The sequence below is a fragment of the Taeniopygia guttata genome, chromosome 12, assembly GCF_048771995.1.
Source record: "Taeniopygia guttata chromosome 12, bTaeGut7.mat, whole genome shotgun sequence".
Taxonomy (NCBI): Eukaryota; Metazoa; Chordata; class Aves; order Passeriformes; family Estrildidae; genus Taeniopygia; species Taeniopygia guttata.
Genome location: NC_133037.1, coordinates 10,862,112 through 10,889,278, shown reverse-complemented (window position 1 = coordinate 10,889,278; position 27,167 = coordinate 10,862,112). Strand labels below are relative to the sequence as shown.

At 50.9% G+C, this 27,167-nt stretch overlaps 2 protein-coding genes across 2 annotated transcripts in view; both read right to left on the bottom strand.

Annotated features, from left to right (window-relative positions):
* The window catches only part of PODXL2 (podocalyxin like 2), a 32,400-nt gene extending 30,130 nt beyond the window's left edge, over positions 1-2,270 (bottom strand). Inside the window, exon 1 of the mRNA XM_030283500.4 lies at positions 1,980-2,270. Coding sequence (XP_030139360.4) covers positions 1,980-2,028 — 49 coding nt within the window. The 5' untranslated portion in view covers positions 2,029-2,270. The remainder of the gene's footprint in view (positions 1-1,979) is intronic.
* A 9,450-nt stretch (positions 2,271-11,720) lies between these two features.
* Positions 11,721-24,229, bottom strand: MCM2 (minichromosome maintenance complex component 2). The gene is made up of 16 exons (XM_002198405.7): positions 24,152-24,229; positions 23,510-23,697; positions 22,791-22,966; positions 21,917-22,180; positions 20,682-20,901; positions 20,225-20,432; positions 19,400-19,534; positions 19,022-19,213; positions 17,830-17,923; positions 17,058-17,308; positions 16,678-16,804; positions 16,347-16,459; positions 15,968-16,210; positions 15,017-15,199; positions 13,641-13,796; positions 11,721-12,762 (listed from the first exon to the last, which is right to left on the bottom strand). The coding sequence occupies exons 1-16, from the start codon at positions 24,155-24,157 to the stop codon at positions 12,652-12,654; spliced, it is 2,667 nt and encodes an 888-aa protein (XP_002198441.3). The 5' UTR covers positions 24,158-24,229; the 3' UTR covers positions 11,721-12,651.
* Between the last annotated feature and the right edge of the window lie 2,938 nt (positions 24,230-27,167).

The window sequence follows — 27,167 nt, the reverse complement described above, 5'->3', positions numbered from 1 at the left end:
GACAGCTCTCCAGCTCCCTCTCAGGTATTAACTGTTCCTGTCCTGTGTGACTGAATTGTTTCAGACTGGAACTGATCCAGAACCACCAAGCAAAGCTACGACCCAGAACAGAGCTTGATGTACAAATTCCCAGCAGTCTGCATCTCCACTCCTGACCTCCCATCTAGGTAGGAGCCCAGTTGTCTGGGGACACCTGACCAACCGAGTCCAGCCCCACAGTACTGCCACTGCCCACCAGGATTACAAATTTCACTAGATTAGGAACTGAGCTGTCCCTGGGAGCTGCTCCTCACCTCCCACCCCTATGCCTCTCCCTGCTAGGACAGCAGAGGGGATCACAGGGAAAGCAAGGACCCAAATCCTCCACATCACCACCAGCTGGACGACACTACTAGAAAGTTTCTAGCAGCCTCAGCAGAATAGGAAGCATATCCTCCCCTCAGCACAGCAGTACCAGTGGTGGTCCTTTTGGCTGCCACATTTTAAAACCACCATGAGGTCCCTCTCCTTCCTGTGCAGAACAAACTTAGCTTTCCAGCTATGGGGATGGGGTCAACCCTTGCTGGCAGATTGGCAGGATGGGATTGTGGCAGCTCGCCCCCCTTATATCTTCCTTTTTCCTCTGGAGGAGACAGAGGTTTGGCTGAATTTGGGCACAGGGGTTTCCTGCTGAGACATGGCTGAAGAACCTTTGCCAGCTGTGCCCAAGGTATTCCCTTAGCGAGGACAACCTGCCTGGAAACCACAGAATTGGCTCCCTCCTCAGCTCCGGAAAGACTTATTGCTTCTGTGCCACAGAGTATTGGCACAAAACCCCAACAGGTTTTCAGATCCATTTTGCTCTTTAAGCTCACTATTGTTTGCAAACCTAAAAGGCTTTATCTCTTCTCTTTCAGGAGCCTCAGATGACAGACAGAGCCCATGGACAGAGCAGCTCTACAGATGAGACATTCCCCCATGAACATTTTCAGGAGATTGGGGTAATAAGAGAGATGTGCTAGGGGACTGGATGTCACTGTATCACAGCTTGGTCGTGCTGGAAGACAGTGACTGGTTGGTAAGTCAGCCCTTCCCTCCCTGTCAGAATGACTCAAGACAAAGACTCCCCCACACTTCAAATGTCCCCGTTCAGAACTCCTGTTCCACACTAACCAGATTTCTGTACAAAGGGATGGATTAGGAAGGAAGAGGACAATCTCAGCCTCATGGGTCTTTTGGGGATCCCTTTGTTGGGAAATTTCCCAGACTATTTAAAAATAGAAGCAGAGCCTTCATAACTATTCAGAGTATAATTATTCCTGCACTTAACTGCCTTTTCCTGGGACCCTACATCTCCTCCAAATTTCAAGAGAAGGCTCTTGGGGAATCGTGGAGCAATTTGTGGTGGCCCGTTCTTTGTATCAGTTTCACGGTAGTTCGCAAAATCACCACGACGCCAGACGAAGCCACCGACACTCAAACGGGCGGTGTGGGGCAGCGCTGCCGCAGCCGAGACCGCCCCGGCCGGGCCGGGCCGCGACCACCCACGCCCCGCTGCCGGTGCCCCACGGCTGCCGTGCCGGGTGCCCCATCTCCGGGGCAGGAGAGCCGGGAGAACAACCCACGTGCATCCCGCCCACCGTGCCGGGAACGCGGGGAGCCCTGCCAACCCCCGGGGCTCCCGGGACACGCACCGGCTGCCCCAGAGGGCTCTGATGCCCGGCTGGGGGGCAGTGCCAGGCACACAGGGAGAGCTCCGGGGTGGGAGACTGGGAGCCGGCGCAAGTCCCGGTGCGCGGGGTCAGCGGTGCCTGCGGGGAACAGTGGGGTGATGGAGGTCCCGCTGCAGAGGTCCCGGGGCATTGGAGCCACGGCGCACCGCTGTTCCCCGGGGTGTGGGGTGAGCAGACCCGCCTCCCGCCGGGGGTCGGGGACCGACACCCCCCCGCCGCCCAGCCCGTAGGGATGGCAGCGACTCCCGCCGCGCCAGCCTCACTCACCGGCGGCCAGAAGCAGCAGCAACGCCGGGGCCCGGTGCAGGGGCTGCATGGCGGCGGCCGCTGCCCTGCCGCACCGCCTCTTCACGGGGAGCGGGGCCGCCCCGCCGCCCGCCGGGCTCTGCCCCTCGCCGCCGCGCCCGCCCGCCGCCCGGCCCCGCTCCGCATCCCGCCGCCCGGCGCCGCCTCCTCCCGCCGCCGCCGCTCCGGGGGCGGGGAAGCGGCAGGGGGGTCCGCACTGCCCGCCGGCTGCGCGGGCCGAGCGGCGGGGCAGGGGCGGAGCGCAGCCCTCGGTTCGCTCCTAATTGCTGGCGGCGGAGCCACCGCCCAGCCGGCCGGCGCCCCCCGGCCGCGGGTCCCCGCACGCCGGCCGCGATGCCCACAACGAGTGCCGGCGGCGCGGCTGCTTGCGCGGGTGATCAGCCCCCGCCGCGGGCAGCGGGGATGCGCCGGGCCCCGCCGCCGGGAGGGCAGAGCCCCCGGCAGGGCAGAGCCCTGTCAGCCGTAACGCCGGGGCAGCGACGGCCCCCAAACCGCAGACCCTCCGCATCAGCCCGCTGACCTTTCTTTAGCTGTCCGCGGCTAACGGATCCACCGCTTCTCCCTCGCCCTTCACTTCCCACCTCACTTCATCACCTGGAAAAACTTCTCCTGCTGGGCAAATTAATTTCCCCACCTCTGGAGGCCATCTGGTCAGGTGGGTCACCTACAGCCAGTTTCCTAGGACCATGACCAGGTGGCTTTTGAGTATCCCCGAGGTTGTAGACCCTACACCTTCTCTGGACAACTTGCGCTACTTCTCACCCGCACAGTAAAATGTGTTTCCTGACGTTCAGGAGGAATTCCAGTTTTTCGATTTGTGCCCATTGCCTCTGGCACTGTCACTGGGCACCACTGGAAGGAAACACAGCCCTGGATACCATCACTACCTTTGTGGTAAAGTCACATGTCTGGCTCACATATTATTTGGTGTTGCCACAACCTCCAGATCCTTTCCTCTGCCAAGCTGGTTCCCAGCTGAGTGACCCCAGCATATTCTGGTGCATGAGATTGTTCCTCCCCAGGTGCAGCCCTTTGAAAGCCTTGCTGAGCTGCAGGAGGTTCCTGTCAGCCCACTTCTCCAGCCTGTCAAGGCCCCTCCAGATGGAAGCCTGACTCTCTGGTTTATCAGCCAGATAAAGATATGCAGATATGCAGCTCTTCCCAGTTTTGTGTTGGGATCCTGAACTCCACCATCTCATGGTCACTGCAGCCAGGGTTGCCTTTGACCTTCACAGCTCCAACGAGCCTCTCATTGCTGCTTAGGATGAGATCCAGCAGAGCATCTCTTCTTGTTGGTTCCTTTATTACTCACTGCATCCTGAGGCTTGGTGTGTTGCATCTATTTTTTGAAGCTGGGTCTGTGTTGGAGCCTTTGCCCTAGAAGGGACAGCTGCTTTGACACGTGCTGGGAAAACCTTCCCATGGTGTGTCACCACCATATCCAAGACTGTGACATTGATACTAATTCAGCTGATGTCCTTTTTTCCATGCCCTTCTGTGCAAACTGATGTGTCTATTAAAAAAAAAAAAATCTGTATTGCAGCAGTTCTTGGGTTTGTAGCTCTTGGAGCAGTTCTGGTGGATAGCACAGCAAAGGAACATGCTGAATATCCTGCTGAAAATCATTATTACAGCAAGACCAACTGCTCTAATTACACTAAATTTCAAATTAAACACATCTTTAGTGGCCTCAGGGCACAACATTACAGTAAATGACTCAAGCAAGGGCTTTGTCAGACAGGTGTCCAAGAAATAAGGCTCAAGAGGTCCTGTAATACCACAGCAGTTGTGAGGGAACACATGCCAGCTCCCTGCACTTCAACCCCTCTTGCCAGCTGGATGGACTACAGCCATCCCACTCCCCTCTTGCAGGCCTACAGCTTGTGGCCCCTCAGAAAAGCTGTGCAACTCTTGGTTCAAGGCCACAAATATAATATGGCTCCAAACCAAAGGACCAAAAGCATCCTGGTCCCTTCTCACAAGGAGCTCAGCTCACGATTTCAAGTTTTCCTCAGCAGTGGCTAGGAACCTTTCTCTTTGGTTTCAAAACAAGTTCTTGTCACACATCCTAGGATGGCAGGGGATGCTAAAATCCAACATTGCAAGTTCCAGCTGAGGAAACAGCTGTACTGTCATGGCCTCACCAAATGTCTTTGTGCTTGCAGGGCTTGTACCGTGTGCCTGGTACCCTGCCTGTCCCACACAGCATGTCACTGAGACAGCAGGACATAGGTCTGGGGATGATCAGGATTTTAAATTCAAGCATTCTTATTCCTTAAGTAAGAGTTCATTTAAAAAGCCCCAGAGTCTTTATTTTTCTGTAAATAAATTGATTTTTTTTGTTGTTGTTGTTTGAAGAGTGGATCTCCCAATAGAAAAATTGATGGTATTTTTTTTTCTGTCATGAATTTGCTCTTTTTCAACAAATAGAGAAAGGTGTCAATGTGCCATAACCTGCTGAACTCTGTAATGAATCAAACAGTCACCTGAGGGTACTTGGTATTATTGATACTGACCTTAGCAGCTCGTAGCAGGCTGGCCCTGGCACATGTCACCCATTTGTGCAGTTGCCAGCCTCTTTTTGCCAGCTCTCCAGTGCTGCAGCTTCCCCCAGCAGGACCAGGGCAGCTAACAGATCTGCCTGCACCCCTTCCCCAGCCTGGCAAGGCAAAGCTGAGAGGCTTGGACCAAAGTACTTGCTTTTGGCTTCTTTTAGACCACATCCATCCAGGGCTCTGAAAGTCCTTTTTATCCCAGAATCAATGCAGCCCCCAGCCCCCACCAAGCAGGAAATGCAGCAGGAACTACTGAGCTGTCGCTTACCCATTAGATGAGATAAAAACACTTTAGTGCGCTGAGATTCTAGCCCAGGCATGGCATTTAATGAATGCTCTTGTCATTTTTCACTTTGTTGCTGGTAATTTGGCTGTCTTTGCATGCAGGTGGCTTACTACAAGTGGGTAACTAAAAGCCTTTCAGATCTCCTGACCCTGCCACATCCAGCTCCCGAATCTCAGAAGCTCATGGTGCTCCCTGGATTTATTTTGACATTATACATCAATCTCAGACTGAGCAACAAAGGGGGAGTATGAAAGGAGAAGAGACATCTTAGGCAAGAAAATTAAATAAAATTAGTGGCAACATCGATCAGCCAGGTCAGCGCTGCCAGTGGAGCAGAAAACAGCTGGCAGAGATGGGCAGCACCAGTTCTCTTTAAAAAGCAGCGCCAACTTCAACACAGCTCAGCCCCTGCATCTCCATTTCACACTCCCTGCAATAGGTGCAGCTGGCTTGGCTCTCTTCTGAGGCATTGACAGCTTTATAGTCAAAGGCTTGTCGTTTCTCATTTGATCTCCCTCCAGCCTCCCTACCTGGTGTATATTCTCATGCGATGTTCAGAGCATTGGTAAAAGAGGCTTTACAATTGCACTGAATGCTTTTTTTATAGCTGCTTCAAAGCTGTTCAGAATTTTTTCTTGGTATTATGATTATCTGTGCTTTTCTGTTCTTCCCCAAAATTGTTCAATTTCACAGTTACGTCTGTTAGGCAGAATCAGAAAGCAAGTGTGTATTTTAGGCTGGCAAAAATGAAAATCCTTCTGCTGTCTCCCCCTGTGAGTTACTGTAACGGCTTTTGCCTTCAGGAAATTCAGCCAGCTTTCCCATTTCAGTGTAAGGGTCACATTTTGTTCCAAGATGCCTGCAAACAAATACTACTGAGGTAGAGGAATGAGGTGATAGCTAAGGGAAAGAATTTGGTGACTAAGACTTGTCAATTAAAAAGAAACGAACTACAAAGTCTAATCTCAAGAGAAATTTAACTTATTTTGAAACTCCACATGAAAAAAAAGCAGCAACTCATTAACTTGAAATATGCTGGTGAGATGTTTTATTCTCCTAAATACAGCAAAACTGAATTCATCTGCAAAGGTGAAAGCGATCTATTGCCTGTGCTCAGCAGAGCAAGAAAGTAAACAATAAGCAAAACAAATAAACAGTCAGATGTTAAGTTCTGGCAGTGTTACAAAATGCAAGATGTCACTAGTACCAGGAAAAGGGTTTAACCCTTCTTTCTTTGCCCACTGACACCTGTCAGGGCAACAAAAGGTGATCTGTGCCCATTCTTAGATCAGAAGGAAAAAATGGGCCGTTCCCATTACCTCCATTGCCTGCCTGCTCTTTGGGGCAGAGGCTGGGTGACACAGCAGGCTTGTGGCACACCAGGCAATTTAACACAATCTTCTATCAAGTTATACAGCCTTTTGGCATCTCATCCCTCCAGAAGAGGAAAATTCCCTGCCCTGTCCAGCCCCTCCCTCCTTAGGCACAAGGAAAGATTTAACCTCTCCCTTTTTCCAGAATATGTGAATTTACTTCAGAGCCTCTGAAAAGCTTTGTATAAGCTCATTTGCTGACTTAGCCTTTTTAATTCTGGGACATCATGAAACCTTTTGACTGTAGCAAGCAGGGGCGGGTACCCACTCTGTTCCTGCATAGCCCAGGCATGCAGCCATTCTCTGGGCAAAACACACAGGTCCTGCTCTCATCCAAAATCCTGCTGGGGAAGATCTATAATAAACACTTCAAGAGGAGTGACCTGGAGCAACTAATGCCTTCCAGAATAGGCTGAAATTACAAGATAAGAGATTCTGCTCTGTTCAGAGCCCCAGCAAGATTTTCTCTATCAGTTTGAGCCTTTCTTCATCTCTGAATCAGTTTGTTCCCCTCAAGGGACAGCACACTGCCCACCTGGGACACAGTGCTGCTGCCAGCCCTGCTTCTTTCCCATCCCCTGGTGTGAAGTGCAGGGGCAGAACAAGCACAAGTTGTGCTTTACCTCCCCGTTTCCATGTGCCCCTGCTGCCTCCCACCCCCAAAAAGGTTCATGTTTCTCTCCTCACCAAAGTGGAGCTGATTGCTGCATTAATAACCGCTCTGACAGCAAACCTCAGCAGATTCTTAGAGGGCAGAGCAAAACAGAGCTATATTGAATTTGATTAAGGGGCCAGAATAATCTTTAACAGAGTCACCTGGGGCAAGGAGGCAGACAGCTCTCCAGCTGAAATCTCACACAGGTTTCCTCACAGCCCAGGGGACAGGGCTCCTCACTTGAGGGGAATGGCAACCAGGTCACGTTGCTCTGTACCAGCTGGTGTGCAGAGGGATGGTCACAGCCCTCCATTTAAACAAGTGATGATTTCTGAGGCCCTAGCCAGGAAGGAGAAAGGAATACCTCTGTTTGAGGCCATTCACATCATTTAATCTGGGCCTCTGTACAGCTTAGAGAACACCTTTATCTCTGTGTTGAGCTTATCAACTCAGACAGTAAACACATTACTTTTTGGAAGGGATGAAAAATCTGCAGAAATGAAGATGTCATGAGGGCAGCAAGCCTCAGATCTTCTAAAGCTTTTAGCTGAGGCAGAAGGACAAGCAAGATAAAGCCCAGTAAAGCCAAGGGGTTGATGACAAGGCACAGGAGGTTTAGTGTTAGCTCTGCCTGTTTTAGAGATGTGACCAGAGCCTGAAGAAGTTACTGTCAAACCCTCGTTGTACCAGGTTTGAGGAGCACACAGCAGGGAGCTGAGCACAGCAGCCAGCAGGACAGCACCCCCAGTACCCAAGACAGATGAGCAGCTCAGAGATGAGACCCAGATCCAAAGAAAAGTCCAGATCCTCAGAGAAGCTCACAGTGATGAAGCCAGACCAGCATCAAAACAGTCCCTAGGTCAGAGTCAAGGCCTGCTGATGGCAGGAATCACTTGGCAGTTCCACAGTAGCAGAAGATGACCAAGATCAGGAAGGCAGTCTGTGGAGCACTGCCCAAAGCAATAGGCACTCTGAACAGGCACAGAAAATACACCAACATTTCCCCCCTCAAAGCTCACATAAACCCCAGGCTGAGCTTAAGTAGAACACCAGGCCATAGGTGTGGATAGAGGCCCAGGAGAGCCTGGTCAGGGAAATTAAGGCCTTTAATACCCTCAGAGCCCAGATAGAAACCTCTGTCCTTGAACAGTGATTTAAGAAGGTGAGGGGGAGCTCCTATCTTTTAATGGGCAAAGTATTTTCACTGGGTAGAACCCAGAGGTGGTTTACAACTTTTCTTACTAAACTGAAAAGGCTAATGTCATCTTCAGAAAAACTCTTGCTATTTTAATAGCTGACTAAGCTGGAATGTGGGTATGTATTTTCAGAGCAGAGGGATCAGAGTGTACCCGAAGAGGGCTGGTAACTCTTGCCTCTGAGGAGAGCCAGTCACTGACTCATAGGCTCTGTTGGTACTCCTGCATATGTCTTTCTATGGGATTTGGGGGGACTGAAGCTCTTCAGCATCTTTTAGACAGGACACTTACTGTCAGATCTCCCTGAGCACGAAATCACCCAGAGAAGAAACTTGGCACTTCTCTGGGTTCTCCCAACAGCCTTACCTCTCCTTTAGAGAGAAGTGACTTGCAAAATGAGCAGAAGGGAGCACAAGCTCTTCCAAGGTGCTTTTGCTGTAAAAATGCAGAGCTCAGCAGTGCCTTAAGGCTGCTCACAAATGTTTAGTAGAGGCTGAGGGGCATGCTGGATGGCTGGAATCCTTGGCAGACCAGTGCTCCATGATAATGGAGACATTAAATCAGTGATGGCAGCAAGAACTGCATAATAGATGCAAAATACAGCAGAAGCCTGATCCAATTTTGGCTCTGCTTTGTTAAGTAGAAAAGTATTTTAGGAGATGGAAAAATACTAGGAAGTTCAGAGTGCATCCTTGCTGCAGCACAGTAGGAGATGCAGCTGTTTGCAGTGACTCACCTGTATCTGTGGATACACATCTGCTGTACTCCCATACTGTCTTCACGTGCTGGAATTCAGGTGAGTTGAGGTGAACAAGGGCAGAGCTGTAAGCACCTGAAACAGCCCTCCTGGCTGGACTGCACCAGGATGGGAAGATGCCACTCACCAACACAACTGCTGCTTCCTCAGCACTGTTACACTGGGAAAGCTCTTGTCACCCAGTTTCCACACAGCTCTTTAGTAAACACAGTGGAGATGGACAGAGAAGCTTCCGGCCAAGGTCTGGAATGGGAGAAAGTGAAACGCTGCTGGTCCAGAAATGCTGAATAAGCTGATTTTTCCAAGAGGTTTTGGCATTAATTTGGGGAAAAACCCACATTACTGAATGTAGAACTTCACTTGTTCAAGGGGCATCTGCCATTTGACAGGAAAACTCAGAAACAACCACTGGCACACTGGGTGAGCCCATGACTTGCAGATGTAGTGTGTTGCTTTATGATCACAATAAAGGCATAAGCTCAATTCTGCCAGAACAAATTCAAAGCCCTTTCCTTCAAGCTCTATCTCTCCCCTTTTCCCAGCTCACACATGCTGATCGATTAGCTGGTATTTGCAAGCACTTGCTCATGGAGCCCCAGCAGGTGCACTGTTTGTGTGTGTTTGTTCCCAGCTCAGCTAAAGTCAAACACTTTATTATGAGATGCAGAGAGCCCTGCTGCGCTCTCAGGAGTTTGCAAGCAGCACGTTCAGATTAAACTGGATCAGAATCTGGCCCATCATGCCCTTTTCAAATCCAGATGCTCTTTGAAGCCAGACTGACCCAGCCTTTGCCAACAACCACAGTCCCAAGGGGAAGATGACCACAAGAAGGGACAGAACTTGTCTCCATAAAGCCCTGTCTCCTTTACAAGGAGCACCTCTATTATCCTCCGTGTGAGCCCAGGCATAGCCCAACTCTTGCTTTTCGCCAGGGGCACTGTGCAGTTTGAATCACAGCAGCAAGAAGCCAAGTGCAGAAGCTTGGCTAAACTCAAAGTTGTCAGGGGAGCAACTCCTCATTCCATGAGTGGGGCTTGGCTTGCTGAGCTCCAGAGCCCTGCAGCAAAATCCTCATTATGTTCACCAGGAACATGGCTCCTGGCAAGGAGTCCCTGCTCAGAGCAGCATCTTTTCACCCATCTGCACCCCTGTCCAGACCAGACACCTGATGCTGTCAGCAGCCAAAGCTTGCTCCAGGGAACCTGAAAAGCTCAGTGGCCGTGAGAGGAGGAACATGCCTTCAGACTGGCATTAACACTCCAGTGAGCAGCTGATGCCAGCAGTAGTGAGGGGGCAGCTGCAAGAATTCATTTCGCTGCTGGATGCTGGCAACACAATGGTGGGAGGGCAAAACTGCCTTTGTGTGGAAGATATGGGAGGCAGAGTGAGCAAAATGACAAACAAGTGACTCCAACAATGGCATCTCTCTGTTGCCAGTGCTCACTTCATGTGCTAAGTGAGGAGGGACCAGAGCACAGGAGGCAGGAGAAAGCTGTAGGATAAAACTTACTGTGCCTAACAGCCCAGTCCAGTGGCAGGGCAGGGAGTTGGGAAAATCAGGAGTCCTGCTCTATTCCTGTGTATCTCTCATGGTTTGCAGTGACATATTTAGCCACCTATTGAACTGTGGGTCACTACAGGCATAGCAGAGGCTTCACAAGGTTGCAAGGGTTTAGGAAGCATTTTCTCTTTCTCCAGTATGACGCAAAGCCTCTTCCTACTCCTGCACCCAACATTCATTGACACAAACACACCAGTTTGTTGACAAGCTTGTTTCAGCCCTTGTTATTTCTGGTTTTGCTCTCTCAGGGCCAGGACCTTCCCCAGCAAAGTATGTGGGTTCCCTCAGAGCTGGGCACTTGCAGTTTCTCTCCCCAGGGACAGTCTCCGTGGCCTCTGGCATTAGGAGGTAAGGTGCTAACAGCTGTGTCCCTGAGGAGCCACACTGGACCTCATCAGACAGTTGCAGGCACACAGCAGCTTGACCATCCCCAATCCAGGCCCGTGCTCAGGGCCAAAGGTTTGCTCAGGCAAGGAAGGAATACCAGCAAGCCTCCCTATGGGCTGCCTGCAGAAAGCCCTGGCAGACAGAGACCCAGTAGGAAGGGAAAAAAACAGCCAAAACAGTTAAACAAATGCACAGGAGGGAGCTGGCAGACAGAGGAGGCAACCCACAGAGCCAATTTCAGGCTGAGAGTCATGTGCTCAGCCCCCAGCAGGGCTCAAGCACTGCTGCCTCCAGGCTGGGAGGACACACACGCACACACATCACTGGGACAAACCCCACGGTGGCAGTGTTGACAGCCAGGGACACCTCTGCTTGGCCAGCACACAACTGCAGCAGCCAGCTCACAAATTCTCCTGAGCTCAGGCGGGAGGCTGGAGATGCTGTAAGGTCCCACAAGTCCAGCCAGGAAAAAGCACATTCACTGCAGAGCTCAGCTGTGTCCTGCAGAGGGTTACTGCTTCTCCCAGACTGGAATCCAAGCGGCAGCCAGGACATGAGATAAGGCTGTCTAACCCAAGTGTGTGAAAGGAAGGGAGGTGGGAAATACTGTAATGGGACAGCTGGAACGGGATGCTAACATAAACAGACAAGACAGGGAAGAAAGCACTACAGGCAGGTCCTTGGTGGGAAAGGCAGCATCCACGGCATGATCCAGGGCAAGTGTGTCCTGCTATCAGTCCACAAACATCTCAGCTAGAGCTGATAGCCAGCACTTGTCATTCCTACTAACCTGAAGAGCAAATATGAGATGTGATTGTACACAAAACTATCCCCACAAACTGCTGAGCAGTTCACGCAGCAACCAAGTTACTCACTTAAACTCTTACTTCTACTCTCGGTGGCAGGAGTTACAAAATGAGGAAATGCAAAAGTATTGAAAAACAAATGTATTTAAAACACACATACTAAGAAAACTGCATGTGAACACTGAGCCCATCTCGTCCTCCCTGAACACATCCAGCTTAGGCCTCCTCCACTGCCATGCCCAAAACCAGCACCATGGGTACTTCACCCTCAACAAATGGGTGTGAGAGAGGGTGTTCAATTTAGGTGTCAAAGGTAGCACATGGATTCAACTGTAAATTCACACCTGCTGACAGCTACACAGAGCTACATCCACTAAGGCAAGTGAAGTCTCTCCACTCTGGCTTCTGGAGATTCCCCAGCAGGTACTGAAGATCACCATTAAGATCAGAAAGAACTATGCTTTGTTTCAGTTCTTATCTTCCTCTGCCTCCCCCCTCCTCCCCTGCAGAAACCAAACACAAGGTCAAACCATGTGGGCACCTGGGGAAATGTCAAGTGTCAGGCACTAAGGCCTGGAGCAGAGGCTGTCTGGTTCATGGAGAGTTGAAAGCAGTTTCAATTATCACCCATCAGGCTGTACAGTCACCAGAGATGGGAACAGAGAATCCCTGAGGGTGTTTGCAATCCAAGGGGGATGGATAATGCTTTCCAAATGCTCCCACTTGGTCCCTCCTGCAGAGGAGCCCATAACAACGAGTGACAAACAAACAGAAAACATGTCATGTAGATGACCAGCAATATTCCCCTGCTGTACTTGGCTACAAGGCAAAATAGTGAACTAAGTTGCTAAACAGACTTGACAGGGCATTTAACTACTTAATTCTGTTCTATTCACAAGGTCTTCAGCAGCTCAGCACTCCCTTAATCCATAAGGCACAAAGCAAGCAAGAGGATGTGCAGCCCAGTCCCTCTGGCTCAGGATCTCTGTAGCATCCTGGAGGGCTGGAAGGTGGAGGTCTCATCTCACAGAAGCATTGGCAGACTCTGCTGCCAGCCTCAGAACTGCTGCACAATCAGCTTCCTCTTCACATCCCGGCTGAACCTGTTCATCCTGAACACTTCACTGTCATAGAAGGCTGAGAGGTTGTGGATGTTGATCTGCCGAGCCTGGGAGGAGAAAGAGGGGAGAGGTAAATGTTTATTTAATCAAAGTAAGAACCATGTGGTTTTCCATAGCAGAGGCTGCATAAAATTTGATAGTCAGCAATCTCTGCTCTGCTCAGCAGGAACCAGAACTGCAGTAGCAGGGGAGACTGCAGGTCAGGAGGAGGGAGCATTGGCAGTGCTGAGCTGAGCCAAGAGAGGATGCTGGCTCAGCATCCGCCTGCTCTCAGCTCGTCCTTTTACTTCTACCAGAGATAGAATGTAACTCCTATCCAAAAGTCCCCAAAGCCTCATGCAGCAGGAGAGTTTGCAAGGGAGACTTCTGACTGGGGGTGGTCACCTTGGCAACATCAAGCTGTGGCTTTGGAAGTAGGCACTCTGCACATCTGATGCAAAGAGCAGAACAGCACTAAACCACTCTGCTTTAGTGGCAAAGTCACTGTTTTGCACAAAAAGGCCAAGCCAGAAGTGCAATCTTTGGATGAGGGTGAAGATGCATTAAGGAGGAGGCAAGCCAGCCTCAGGAGGGATTGGAGAAGTTCATACACATATATTTTTCTGCTTTTTGCTTCTTCAAGTGCAAATGCCAGGGAAATTGAGCTCTCATTCACCTGCGTAAGCACCATACCACAGGATTTACCATTCCAACCCCAAAGCTTTATGGGGGTGTATGAGAACAGAGAGGGAAGAGTACAGAACTTCTGAACAATGGAGCAGATGCAGAGGAGACAATCCTGATGCTGGGTTATATTGATTAACACCAGTCTTTTTCATGGTATCATAATGCAGGAAGGGAAGTTATAAGTCTCAGAATGCCTCTGGTTCTGAGGCTGCAGAGAGAGCATGAACCAGTCCCAGAGGCAGCTGGTATAAACCCATACCTTGTCCACCAGGTCCTTCTCTGGGACTTCTATGGTGTCTTGCTGGGCTCCATAGCGGTTTCTCTGGTACAGCACCTGCTCTGCAATCAGCTGCTTCAGGATGAACAGCAGCAGCTCGTTGTTGTCTCGCTTGAATGAAAGGTAGCGGGAGAATGTCTGCGAGGGGGGATGAGATGGGCCATGAGGATCAGAACAGTGACACACTGCAGTGCCCAGCATCAACCAACCCCTCCAGCCAGAGCACGCAGGGAACCAAGTGACACTGCAGTCACCTGTGCCCTCAGTGTAGCTCAAGTGACCATGGCTTTGCCAAGCTGCCACCTGCACATGCAGTGGCAGCCCTCTGCCAGCCACAACTCCTCTGCTGACTGCTTTTATTCCCATCTGGAATCTCCATAGGGTGCTGGTGCCTCTTGGGGGCTAGCAATGCACTGCTGTGAAGTCGTGCTGCCCACAGGGACACAGCCATGAGAGGGCTGGCCCTGGACAAAGCACAGAGCAGTTTTCCTTAACCCAGACTGCCCTGTGCCTCCCCAGCAGACGCTCATACTTGGCTGGCTGTTTGAGGCCAAAGAGAGAGGCCACGAGTCGTCCAGACAGAGAGCAGACACTCAACAGTGGATAAATGCCAGCGTGTGGCCAGCCAAGAGCTGCTCAGAGCCAGCCCCTGCTACTCAGAGAACAGGGCAGACTGCACACTAACCCACAGAGTGCTACCCTGTGGTTAACTGTACCCTGAGAGCCCAATAAAAACGTGAATAAACAAACTGCCTGCTTGGCTTGCTCACCTGGCAGCAGCAGCAGCAGGTGCCCTGTGCCAAAATAGCAGGGAAGGTGTCAAAAAAGAATAGACATGGCAGTGCTTTTGACTCAGAAGCTTGAGGGAAGCTGAGTTGAGCTTCCTTCTCAGACCCAACAAAGACATTGCCTCACCACACACTAATGAGGGGCAGTCACGGAACAGTGCCTTGTTTGGGGTCCCTCCTCAAAGGCACCCAGCTTGAGCTGTTGTTATTGCCCAATGATTAAATTATTTTAAGTATGCAGATGTTTGAGACTTTGCTATGGGAAAACCTGGGGTCAAACTGGTAAGGAAACCTTGTCTGACTGTGTGGTGTGTGTAGCTGTAAAGTGGCCTTGGTCCTAGCCCAGGTGGGGTTAGTGCGACTAACAGAGTGGCTCCTGGATGGTCAGACAGGGAACTTCCAGTCACTTCAGACCCACAGTACCCCATTTACACAGGCTCAGTGCCTGTCTCCACAGGACAGACCCTGCAGAGCACAAATCCCATCCCACAGCCAGGGCAGTGCAAGGAGCTGGAGCTGAACCGTGGGAGCCGGGGTGCAGCCACAGCCCCCAGCCCAGGCGGTGCCCACCTTGCGCATGGTTCGCATGACGCTGAACTTCTGCGTGTCGATGAAGCTCTCCAGCATCACCCTGATGGCCATGTTGACATCGTCCTCCACCACGTAATCGCGCAGGTGCATGCGGGCGTGCGCCTCGGCCATGCGGATCATGGACTCGATGTGCCGCACCGTGATGGGGATGCTGCCCGTGGCCTGCGGGGAGGAAACGCTCACTGAAGGATACGAGCCAGGTGCCCTCTGGCCCAGGATCCGGCTCCTTCCACACTGCAGGGAGCTCCCTGCACCTCTGAGGGTGACTCAGGCTAAGGAGGCTCTGCCACCTGCTGGCACGGCCACACAGCCTGGCACAGCTTCCCTGCTCATCTGAATTCAGCACAGCGCAACGGGGTGTTGTGGGGTCACTCTGTGACACCGTTTAGGGCCTTTCCAAGATTAGCAATCCAGTTTCCTCCAGCAAATTTTAGGAGCTAAAGAAACAAAAGGCCAATCAAAACAGGTATAGTTTTCCTAAGCACCAAAAATCTCCCTCACACCTCAACAAATTCCTCTTTTACTTGGGGAGCATAAAATGAGCCTGAGACATCCCATGGACAAAAGAGAATGGCATTTCTACAGATAATGGCTCCCTGTAATGTACCAGGAGCATGTGGATCTGAGTGAATGCAAATATCTCCTGCGGGCCTGCCAGACTGGGTGACAACAAAAGGACTTTGCCACAGCAGGCACTATACATGTGTCCAGTCCATCAGTCCACACATCATCAACAGGCAAGATTCTGCACTTAGATGAAGAATCATCTGTTCAGCAGACACTGCAGGATCTGCCTGTCTCTCACAGAACAGTGGCACAGACTTTTGTGATGGGAATGGCAAGAATGTGTCAACATATGCTGGAACAGTCTCAGGCTGATTTGCAGTCTAGATACATACAGTTCTTCCCTCCTTTCCTCAGTATTCTCACCATAGACTCCTTCCTGAGGTCACTGTACATCCTGGCCACCTTGTCCTGGTCCATCTGGTTGAGTTTGGGGTGGACCTTCTCTTTGGCATAGACGATGTATTTCCTCAGGATTTCCTGAGGAATGGGTTCAACCCCATAGGTGTTGGGAAGGATGACCTCGTTTGTGTCCCCATTCACTGCCTCCTTGCTGCCTGGGTGGTGCTTGACGTGGCTGCCAACAACGAACCGGGCAAGCATTTCATCCTACAAGAGAGCAGTGCACCAACAGACATTGAGCACACTCACTGCACAGAAGAAATTAATTGGGCAGCTGCAGCTGAGCATCCCAACAGCAGCAGTGGGGCCCAGCACACGCTCAGACTCCTGGCACAGCCCCTACCTGCACTGGGTCCACCGTGTCTCTCACCACGCACAGGATGTCGAATCGAGAGATGATGGGCTCTGTCAGGTCCACGTTCTCCGAGAACGTCAGCGACGGGTCGTATCGCCCACCTGGGTCACACAGATAATCCAGGTCAAACAGGCTCCAAGGCTGGAGCTCTGGAGGAAGGACAGACCTCCAGTACGTTACTAATGACTTTTCTGCTTGCTTGAGCTCTGCTCCAGACTCGAAGGAAGCAGGCAGAGGGAGGGGAAGCTGTGCCACAGCTCTCATGACTGTGGACTTATGCTGAGAGCCTGAGACGGTCCTGTGGTGTCTCAGCACTTACCTATGGGATTGGCAGCAGCAACAATGGTGCAGCGAGCTTGCAAGGATGTGACAATGCCTGCTTTGGAGATGGAAATGCTTTGCTGTTCCATGGCTTCGTGGATGCTGGTCCTATCTTGATCATTCATCTACAGGAAAGCAAGAATGATTTAGAGTGAAACTATACCTATACCCTGCTGCCAAACACAGCAAGGGCAATCAGCTCCAGATGCTCTGAAAAGGCAGCAAGCTGCACAATGGACCAGCACAAGCCTAAGCAAACTGCAGGCACTTTGGTCACCCGGGAGATGTCACCATGAGCTACAGTGTGTCCTCAGAGGACAGAGGTACAGCTGGTCACTTCACAGCTAATCCTTCACACAGAGATGAAGCTGGGCTCACCTTGTCAAATTCATCAATCAGGCAGACACCTCTGTCAGCCAGCACGAGGGCTCCTGCCTCCAAAGTCCACTCCTTGCTGACCGGGTGCCTCTGCACATAGGCTGTGAGGCCCACAGCAGAAGCACCCTGGCCAGTGGTGAAAATTGCTCTGCTTGACACCTTCTCTACATATTTAAGAAACTGTGATTTTGCAGTACCGGGGTCTCCACACAGAAGCACGTTGATGTCACCACGAACTTTGTGTTTGCCACCTACAGAAGCAATGGGAAAACCATGTGGCAGCTGAGTGCATGGGTTGGCAGCAACCCCACCCTGAACACCACAAAGCTGAAGAGAGGGCAACCAGCAGTCATGGCAACCAGTTTAGAGGAAAGTCGAGGGGGAAAGAAAGTCAGTTTTGGAGGGAGTCATCTCTGTACAACAGACTTCCTAACCTTACTGACATATCCTTCTAAGGAGATGATAACAAATCAGGGTGCCAGAAGGTCAAACCTCTGAAGGAGCATTAAATGCGACCTCCTAGAGGAGGAATAAAAACTTGCCCAGGTTTGCAGCAGGAGCTGTTTTCAGCCGTAGCATTTCTACTGTCACACTAGAGTTTTCAGTGTGATAAAACAGCCAGTTCAATCACAGATATCCCTCAGTCTGCTAAACCTTGTCTGTTACCAAGGCACACAGACAACTCTAACTGCCCCTGTTGTAAAGGCACAAACCCCAGTCCCTTTGCCCTCCCCTGAGTGAGGCAGGACCAAAGGACACAAGTGACACTCACCTGGGTTTTTGGGCTCTCCACCAAACAGAGCTAAAGCCAAGCCCCTCTTGATATCTTCATGTCCATAAATAGATGGGGCAATGCTGGCAAAAATCTGAAAGGGAAACCAGGAGTTGTCCACGGAATACCAGTTCCCATTCTGAACAGAATCTTGCATGAACATCACCAAGGTGCCATGCCTAAAGCTACTCTTAAGGTATTGCTGTCTTCAAAGAGTATTTAATTATCCAGCATGAGGCCTTTTTCAAAGGTGATGACCCCACCCACTGTTGCCTAAAGGAGCTTCACAAAAATGGTGCTGCTGGGCATGGCAGATTATTTAGTCTGGTGCTGGAAACTGCTGCCACTGCCTCCACAAGCCTCTTCTACACAAGGCACATCACAGTGCCTGTTATCAGCTCTTGTAAAGCTGGGGACCTTGATCAGAGGCTTACTCCTTGCACGTGACAGTAATTGAATGGGCTATGCCACACATGAACTGTTGTGGTAGTCAAATATTACAAACAACTGGCTTATTGTCTCAAGAGTATTCTGAAAATAACCTGATGTTGGAGACTACTCATGTTAAAACACTCCTGAAGGCTCAACAGAAGCTGCTGCATCCACTGCAACAGCAGTCACTGCAACAACAGCACAGCCAAGGCAACGGAGTGAAGTCCCCACTACAGAAATTAAATCTGACACAAGTGAGGTTGAACATGTACCAATCCAGGAGCTTGTTTTTGGATTCAGGTCTCAGCATGTAGAAGAAAAGCTAAAATCTCTACCCCAACTTAAGCTAAGCAAAACCCCCTTTAAGGGACTGGAGATGCAGTCACTGGCCTCACAGAACACTTCTGCCACTTGGCTTTTATGACACAGAGAGAGAAAACTGATCAGGTATAAGCAGTGTCTGAGTGTCTCTCACCTGTCTTATAGGCCTGTTGTGATGTAGAAGGCTCAGAGAAGGAAAGGGAGAAGCAGAAAATTTTACCTCCACAGTTACAAGGGAGGTTCCTTTACTTCCCTCCTATAATCAACCCTCACCAACAGCTGTCTGAGAGCTACAGAAAACCATTCAAAGAGAACTGGGATTTCTGGGTTCCTTTAACCACTGTTTGGCCAGCTGACCCATTTCATCACTTTCTGATCCAGCTGCCAGCTGATGGCAAGCTATCAACAGCAAAAGAAGGGATGTCTGAGGCTGACCCACCTTCTCCCCAATTTGCTCATCCTTGGACAGACCCACAATCACTTTCACATCTTCATCAGTCAGTTCCCCAACAGCCAGCTTGTTGTCTTTCTTGGCAATGTGGTTGGCCAGGATCACAGTTGCAAACACTGGGAACCCATTGGCAGTGTTCAAGGAGCCATCGTAGTTGTTGTGGTAGATCCCTGTCAGCTCCTGGGAAGCAGGAAATGCTCTGTCAGTGCCTGCACTGTACAAAACAGCCCCTTCTCCATTCTAAGGTAAGGCTCAAATGCATCCGAGGACAACCCCGCTGCCATATCCCCATGGATATTCCTGTGATGTCACTGTCGGAATTTAAAAATACCCTGTGCACTCCTGAGACTCGAACACTGTACTCACAATCTCATCTCCTGGCTTGCAGCTGTCCACCAGATCAGCAAGGAGAATGGCATCCTTGGAGCGGGGCAGCCTGCCTGCAGCCACCTTCCCAGGGCTCTCCTGGATCTTGATGCGCTGATAGTTCTGATAGACTGTCTGCAGCAACAAAATCCAAGTTACCCAGCAAGTCCAGCATGGCTCTTCACAGGCACCTCAGAGAGAAGGGCCATTCCAAGACTTACTGTACTTCAGTTAGAAAACTATGGACATGGGAGGATGGAGGTTGTGAGGAGCAGTTCCAGGGTGTGATAGACAACAGTGGGGACAGGAAAGCACTTTGCTGCATCTCACCACTGTATTTTAGCCTCCACAGTGTTTGTCCAACCAAATACCAGACCAGCTCCTGGGAGAAGAACACTCTCTTGTGATGGTTAAATGTATCAAAGAAAAGAATGAAAGTCAGAAGCTCCTCATCAACCATTTTGCTCTCTGGTTTACTGAGCTGACAGATCAGGACAGACTGACTTAGCCTGGGAAGGAGATGCGCACAGGGTGTGTCTGCATTTCTAAAGTAGGAATAAGTAACTGCATATCACAAGGATGGTTGTGGCAAAAGATTCAATCCAAACACCCGCAGTGTGGCAATAAATTACTTTTGGTTGATAAACTGAGTCAAGAGCAGGTCAGGAGCACAGACCTATTTTCACAGCCCCCTGGATATAGCAGAAGAGCCCTCTAGGCACAGCAAGCTGTTCAGAGGGTGGGAGTCAAAGCAGGGCTGTGAGGAACAGGCACTGGATTAGGACAAACAGCCACTCTCATGCAGGCAAGCACACTATCTCTTACCTCTTCCATGTTGATTTCAAACGGGCCAAGAGACTGACACTCCGGACAGGAACCGGGTTTCACCTCCTGGTTCTGCGACTGGAAAAAGGGTCCTAGGATGAAGTTGCACTTGCTGCAGTTGTATTTGACCATGCTGAGCTGAGGCAGGACCCCTGTGCAACTTGTCACCACTCCACTGGTCCGGATCAACTGATTCAAGTGCAGCTGCCTGAGGAAAGACAGAGATACGCTGGATGCCTGCAGGCATCAGAAAGCTGAACACCCTCCAGAAAAACTCCTGCTGCAAGGCACAAGTTTACCTCAGGGATGCTGAAAGTTCACCCTTAGTATGATTTTTCCCTGTGCTAAGCTCAGCTATCTTGTTAGACTTACCCAGAGGTTTAGCTCACAGGTGAGTCCTGAGCACCCCAAAGCCTAATGCAAGCCACATAACCACTGCTGGTAGCTCTGCTCTTACCTGAGTGACCGCAGCTCTTCCACCAGAGGGAGGTGGGAGATACGGACATGGATCTCCTGAGCAATCCGGTCATACTTGGGGTACATGGCCAGCACCACTTCCTTGGCTGCTTCATCAAAGATCTTCAGCATCTCTGCTGGGGCCTCAGGCAGAAAGTAGGCAAGGACATGCTCCTGGGCTGCCAGATCCTCGTAGTTCACCACCAGACTCTCTCTGTTCTCTTAAGAAAAAGACCAGGTGAATTGTGATTTCAGCCTGTTCACTCCTCAAGGAGTTTCCAAAGGATAGTCAGAACATACAAGCCTGTATCCTGCAAACTGCAGTTAATAGATCTCTGCAACTTCCCTAAAGTTTAGAGATTAACAATTTGAAAGTGAGTGGAAAACCCTTTTAAATTTATTTCTCTAACAAATTCTTCATCAGTACCAAGCCTGTGATTGTTCCTCTCCAGTTCTGCACAGATACTTCCCAGGCTCACTGTTCCTGAAATTCAAAAGCCTCAGCCCAATACACAACTCTCTCAGAGACCTCCAGGAAACAGAAGTTAATAGGAGAGACATTATGTATGCTGAATGGTTGGCAAAAAACCTCCTGTGTCTTATGTTTGTGGAAATGGATGAGACAAATGCCTTTTATTTCCTAGCTTTACAAAATTGATCCTGTTTCACTGCTCAAGCTTCTGCTCAATATAAAGAAGAAATACAACAAGTACAGCTACATGAGCTGTTCCTAGATGTGACAATTTCTGCTTTTAAAACTCATCAATGACAGCCTTAATGACCGTTTCTTCTGGCAGTGCCTAGTCAGAATACAAGGCTGCAACACTGACACAGTTTCCAAAGTCACAAGGTCTATTTGTGTCCCCTTGCTGGATAATGCAGTTTCCAGTGTGAGAAAGTAACTGGTGCAGACAGCAAGCAATTGTTGTCTCTTTCAGATCACAAACTTGCAGACCACTGTCTGCTGCCCCACATATTCTTCTGCTAGCATTTCTACGAAATGAATATTAATGAGGAGCAGACGCCAGGGGACTTCTAATTAGTCAGCCAGAATCAAAGAAGACAGTAGACATGTTTCCATTATTCATTTATCTCCATCAGCATCAAGCTTTCTTGAAGTGCTGATTCAACGTCTGGAACAAAGAGGGCAGCAAAATATCCATCTCTGTACTGGATCACCACAAAGTACCATGACCCACATAAAGAAAGAGAGAGCCTCCAATGACCCAGCCCTACCTTTGCACATGTCACTGATCCTCTCCTTGAAGACATTGTGCCCATGGTCGTCCACATGGGTCTTCAGGAAGTTCTTGAAGCGGTGATAGATCTCAAGCCGGGGCGCTGCCATGGAAACCCACTCCCTCACTGAGTGCCCTTTCATGTCCTCCAGATTCTCAATGCTCTCAATCATGTCCTCATCCTCCTCTTCCACGCCTTCAGCAGCCCGCTCCGCCAGCCGCCTCTTCCGTGCAGGACGGTCTTCATCCTCATCGTCACTGTCTAAGGGGTGAGAGGAAAAACTGCTCAAGATCTGGGATTCCCATTCCCACTCTATGGATTAGTCACAGTGGAACTGCATAGGCTGTGGAAGTAAAAAGGTCACAGCCTGGGATACAAACCAAGAGACATCCCAGGTCCAGCCTAAATCCAGTTCTAGACTTGCTCCTACATCTTCCACAAGATAGCCAAGACTTTAACGTGTGAATTTGAAGATTTGTATGCAACAGTACACACTCAAGTCTATTAATGCACTGACCAAGGAATGACTTTCAAAGTGCATTGAAGACCCTTCCATCCAGCCCACAGAAGTCTGTACAGGAGCATCAACACCAACAAACTCTACAGCACAGCTTGGTAGAATCCCAACCCTTTGACACAGGCCCAAGATCCTAAATCCGTTTCAGCAGTGACAAGAAGGACACCAAATGAGCTCCTAGGAAACCCAAAGGAAAGGGAATCCAGGCAAGCCCACAGCCAGTGATTTCATGAAGAGCCCAGGCACACTGGAGCTCTAGAGACCTCCCTACTAACCTGAGAGTAGAGAGCCCAGCTCCCTCCGAGGGCCAGGTTATCATCAGGCACACAGGGTGGTACAGCTCACTGCACCTACCGTAGAGCAGCCCCCTCCTCATGCGGCCCATGCCCTGCTCCAGCTCTCGGTCCCGCTGCCTCATCACTCGCTCGGCAGCTTCCCGCTGGCTGGCAGTCAGCTCCTCCACATCTTCATCATCCAGGGCCAGGCCCTCTGCTTCGTACACATCCAGCTCTGGGATAGGGCGGTAGTCCCTAGGGCACACACACAGAGCAGGGAATCAGGCCGGGAAAGCAATTCTGCAGCCCTTCTCCAGCTACTGCTGGGCAGGTGTCAGGACAGCTGTTCTGCAGCAGGACAGAAGCTGCTGAGCAGGAAGGCACTTCCCAGGGGAAGATGCCCTGCAGTAAAAGGGCTCCAGCACAATGGTTAGGAATGCCAGCATCCAAGCCTTCGTCTGGTAAAGTTCAGCTTGCCGGCAGACCTTGCTGAGTAAAACGACATCAAAATTCACGCCTACAGAGGCAAAGAGCTGTGCTGAATGCACATCACACATCCAGGCAGATCCTGGTTTACCCACCCGGGACCATGATGGCACTTTGCCCAGTTCTCACAGGACTCAAGTGACATCATACTCTGACCTTTCTCCATTGCCCAGCAGCTCTTCAGCCCCCTCACCCCAGCTGCCAGCACAACTGAGGATCCCACAAGGCCTGAGATCTCCCTCCACGTCGCTGGCTGCACTGACATCCCCAGCACCCCATCACCGGACACAACCCTCCGAACGATTTTCTTACCTTTCCATCCCTTCCCCAATGAGCTCTTCCCCTTCTTCCTCCTCCTCGGGGAGCCCCTCGGTCCCCAGGAGCCCTTCGGACTCATCCTCGAAGGGGGGCAGGTCCCGACCGGGGCTGGACGTGAAGGCATCGCCGCGGCGGGAGCTGCGCACGGGGCTGGTCACCGCTGCCTGCGACTCGGAGGAGTCCTGCAAGGAGGGGAGGGAGGTGAGGGCAGGGGGCCGCAGGAGAGAGCGCGGCTAGTGCCTCCAGGGGCCTCTGCCATGCGGGCCGCGGGCAGAAGGGGGGCGTATGGATCACCCGTGAGTTATAGTAATTAGTCCTCCTCGCAAAGCGGAAACATATTGGGGGGGGTGGGAGAGACGGGGGTAAATCCATCCTCGCAGCGCAGCCGGACTGGAGTGAAAAGGTCCGACCCTGCCCCGGCCCGGCTCTCTCCTCTGCGGCGCCGGGAGAACCGCCAGGCGCGCCCCCACTGTCCCCCCCCCACCTCAAAATCCTCTCTGGACCCCGCACGGCCGCAGCGCCAAGTGTCCAGCAGCGGGGAGAACCCGGCCCCGCGCCGCGGGGCTGGCACCCCAAATGAAGGGCTCCCCCAGCCCAGCCCAGCCCAGCCCGGCCCGGCCCGGCCCGGCCACTCACCGCCATGGCCGCCGCTTCCCGCGCCGCCGATTCCGCGCGAAAACCAAACCACGTGGTCCCGAAAGCGCGCGAAACCTCATGAATAATGGATATGGGGCGGGCCCCGTCTATGAATATGCATGAGGGGGCGGGGCCCAGGGCCACCTCCGGCCACCCACAGCGACCAAGGGAGCTCGGGCGGCGCTGGCAAACTTTGGCAAAAATTTCCCTCTGGGATTGAGGAATCTCCTCCTCCCGCGAACCCGAGAGACGGGAGAGATCCAGCTGTGAATTCCCGTGCTCACGGCTGCCTCTTTGGGAGCTAAAATCAAGCCTTGCTGGACCGGGTTTGCCACTGACCCGTTCAATCATCTTTGTTCTGATTCTCGCTGAAACTACAAGAGGTGGGAAGGAGGTTCTGGCATTTTGTGGTTTTCGGGGGGGGGTTGTTTATTTGTTTGGTTTTTAATTTTGTTTTTGGTTTTTTTGTTTTGGTTGTTTTGTTGGTTTTGGTTGCTTTTTTTTTTTTTTTTTTTAAATGCAAGCCTCTATGTGCTGGAAGTAACAGGGCAGACACATCTGTCTCTCCAGCTGTTCAGTGCAGCGAGCAAATGCCATTAATGAGAGGCACTGAAGAAGAGCACCTGTCCCATAGAGATTGGCAGAGGAATTTAGAGAGACAAGCAACAGGCTGATGTTTAGCAAGGAGATGGAATGCTTCCTTCCAGGCCACAGGGTCTTGCATGACAGCAGGTGGTTTGGATTTTGGAGATCTGCATTCTCTGAAGGGTTTCTGCCCACTGTTTAGTATCAGGCTATTTCTGCTCTTGGCTGGACTCGGGTGTGAGACAATGACCCTGAAACAGGAGACACCAGAAGCAAAAGTGACTGAAGAGGCAGCTGACAATCTGAAATGGATCTTCCAGGAGCCCAGCTGGATGATTCAGGCTGGTACTAATATAGCAAAGCAGGAGCATCATGATATAAATAGGAGAATGGCTCAGCCTCTTCTCTGTGACACATGACAGGGATCTGGCTGGTGCTTGGAGCAAAACAGACACAGAGACACCCCCAGGATGCCCCCACTTGTAGGTTTCCAGAGACCACCGTGGGCTTGATGATCTTAGAGGTCACAAAATCACAGAACCATGAAGGTTGGAAAAGATCCTCAAGGTCATGGAGTCCAGCCGTTAATCCAGCCCTGCCAAGTCCACCACTAAAACATGTCTCTAAAATCACATCTCCATGGTTTTGGAACACTTCCAGGGACAGTGAATCCACCACCTCACTGGGAAGCCTGTTCAATGCTTGAGCACCGTTCCAATGAGGAATTCTTTCCTAATGTCCAGTCTTCCAACCCAAATGATTCTATGGCTTAAGGGAAGGCAGCCCAAGACCTGGCTGAGGTGGTGCTGTCTGACAAGGCCCAGATGACACACTGTGATGAGCCAGTGTCACCACAGGGTGCCACTGTCTCTCCAGGCACCAGACAGCTGGATAGACAGACAGATTTTCTGTCTGTCCTTCCTGGAAGAACACACACCATGTCCATGTTTTCACGGCTAACTTTGGGTGCCACCTACAAGCGGTCCTATTCTTGAGCTGGGGTGCTCTGTCTCCCTGACAAGAGCTGAGCTTGGGCAGCTGAAACCACCCCTAAAATCAGGCTGCTGCCATGCATGGAACAGGGCTCCTTCTACTACACTAGAGACATGGACTGGGTATGTGAGAGGGCTGAGATGCAGATGGGGCCCAGGCTGCTCACTGGGGTGACCTCACCTGAGCACCAAACTCTTGAATATCCAAACATACCACTAGGATTTTGCAGACTTGTGGCTTCTTGCAGCACAGGAAAAGCCCTAGTGAATGAATTCCCCTTGAAAGAAAAGGGGCAGAGACACAGGAGTGCAGTCCAGGTAGTATCCTGTGTGCAAATTTATGCCCAACACTAGAAATCAGTAGGCTGGTAGAACAGCTCTGAAACAAGACAGGCACATCTGTCCCTGCAGTTGCTCAGCACCTGTACAGCAAAGCAGTTTCAGATGAGAAGTAATATCCTGTTCAGTAGACTGATCTAATAAAAGCTAAAAGAGTATTTGAGAGAGATAAAATGTCTCAGAAGAGTGGAATTTGTTGATTACATGAAAGTGTAATGCTGTCCTGGACACCATGTCTGCATCTTCCACCTTTGACGCCTGCAAGGCAGGTGAGACTGCCACAGCACAGCAGGCTGCAGCAGGTACAGCAACAGGTGCCAGCTTTCTGTGGGGCCCTCAGGGTTGTTTCAAGGCTGCTGAACATCACCTCTTGTCCTGCTTCAGCCCAGCAGCACCAGGTGGCACAGCGAGGACAAAGGGAGTGACCCCTGCCACTGGATGGAGGAGATGATGCACAGAGCAGCAGTGCTCAGCTGGAATGGAAGGAAGGATGCGTAGAGTTAAGGACACGGAGCAGTCCTTGGAGGTGGGAAGAGGGGAGTTATGTTTGCCACACCATGTGGGGGCTGACAGGCAAGGTTGGGTAATTCAGAGGAGCAGTAAGTGTGGATGCCCCACCTCCTGTTTGACACAAGCAAAGCGAGGAAAGCAGGAGCTAAAGTGTCACGGTCCTTGCAGTGGCACCCAGCAGTCTCCTGACCATGAAACAGCTTTTGGATCTGGTGTCACAAATACTGGGCTCTAGTCTCAGATGGAATCAGATGGGAAAAGCAGGTGGAATGGAAAGCAAAGTCTCTCCTTCTGACACAGTTATGTGGGAGGTAACACATTCAACTAGTTAGTGCCTGAGGCTACAAGTGAGAAGACATGGATTTTACTTGTCTGTTACCAAGACACTTTTTAGGCAGAAACACTCCACCTCTCTCTAAACAGAATTGTCCCTTCTGTAACTCAGAGATCTTGGTGTCAGCTTGGATCCATAAATGGAACGTGTCAAAATATTGCAACATATCATTAACCTGAACAACAGTGTGAAATGAGACAAGCTAAGGACTGGCTTCTCCAGATGTCATTCCAAAGGCATGACACCAGCATGAAAA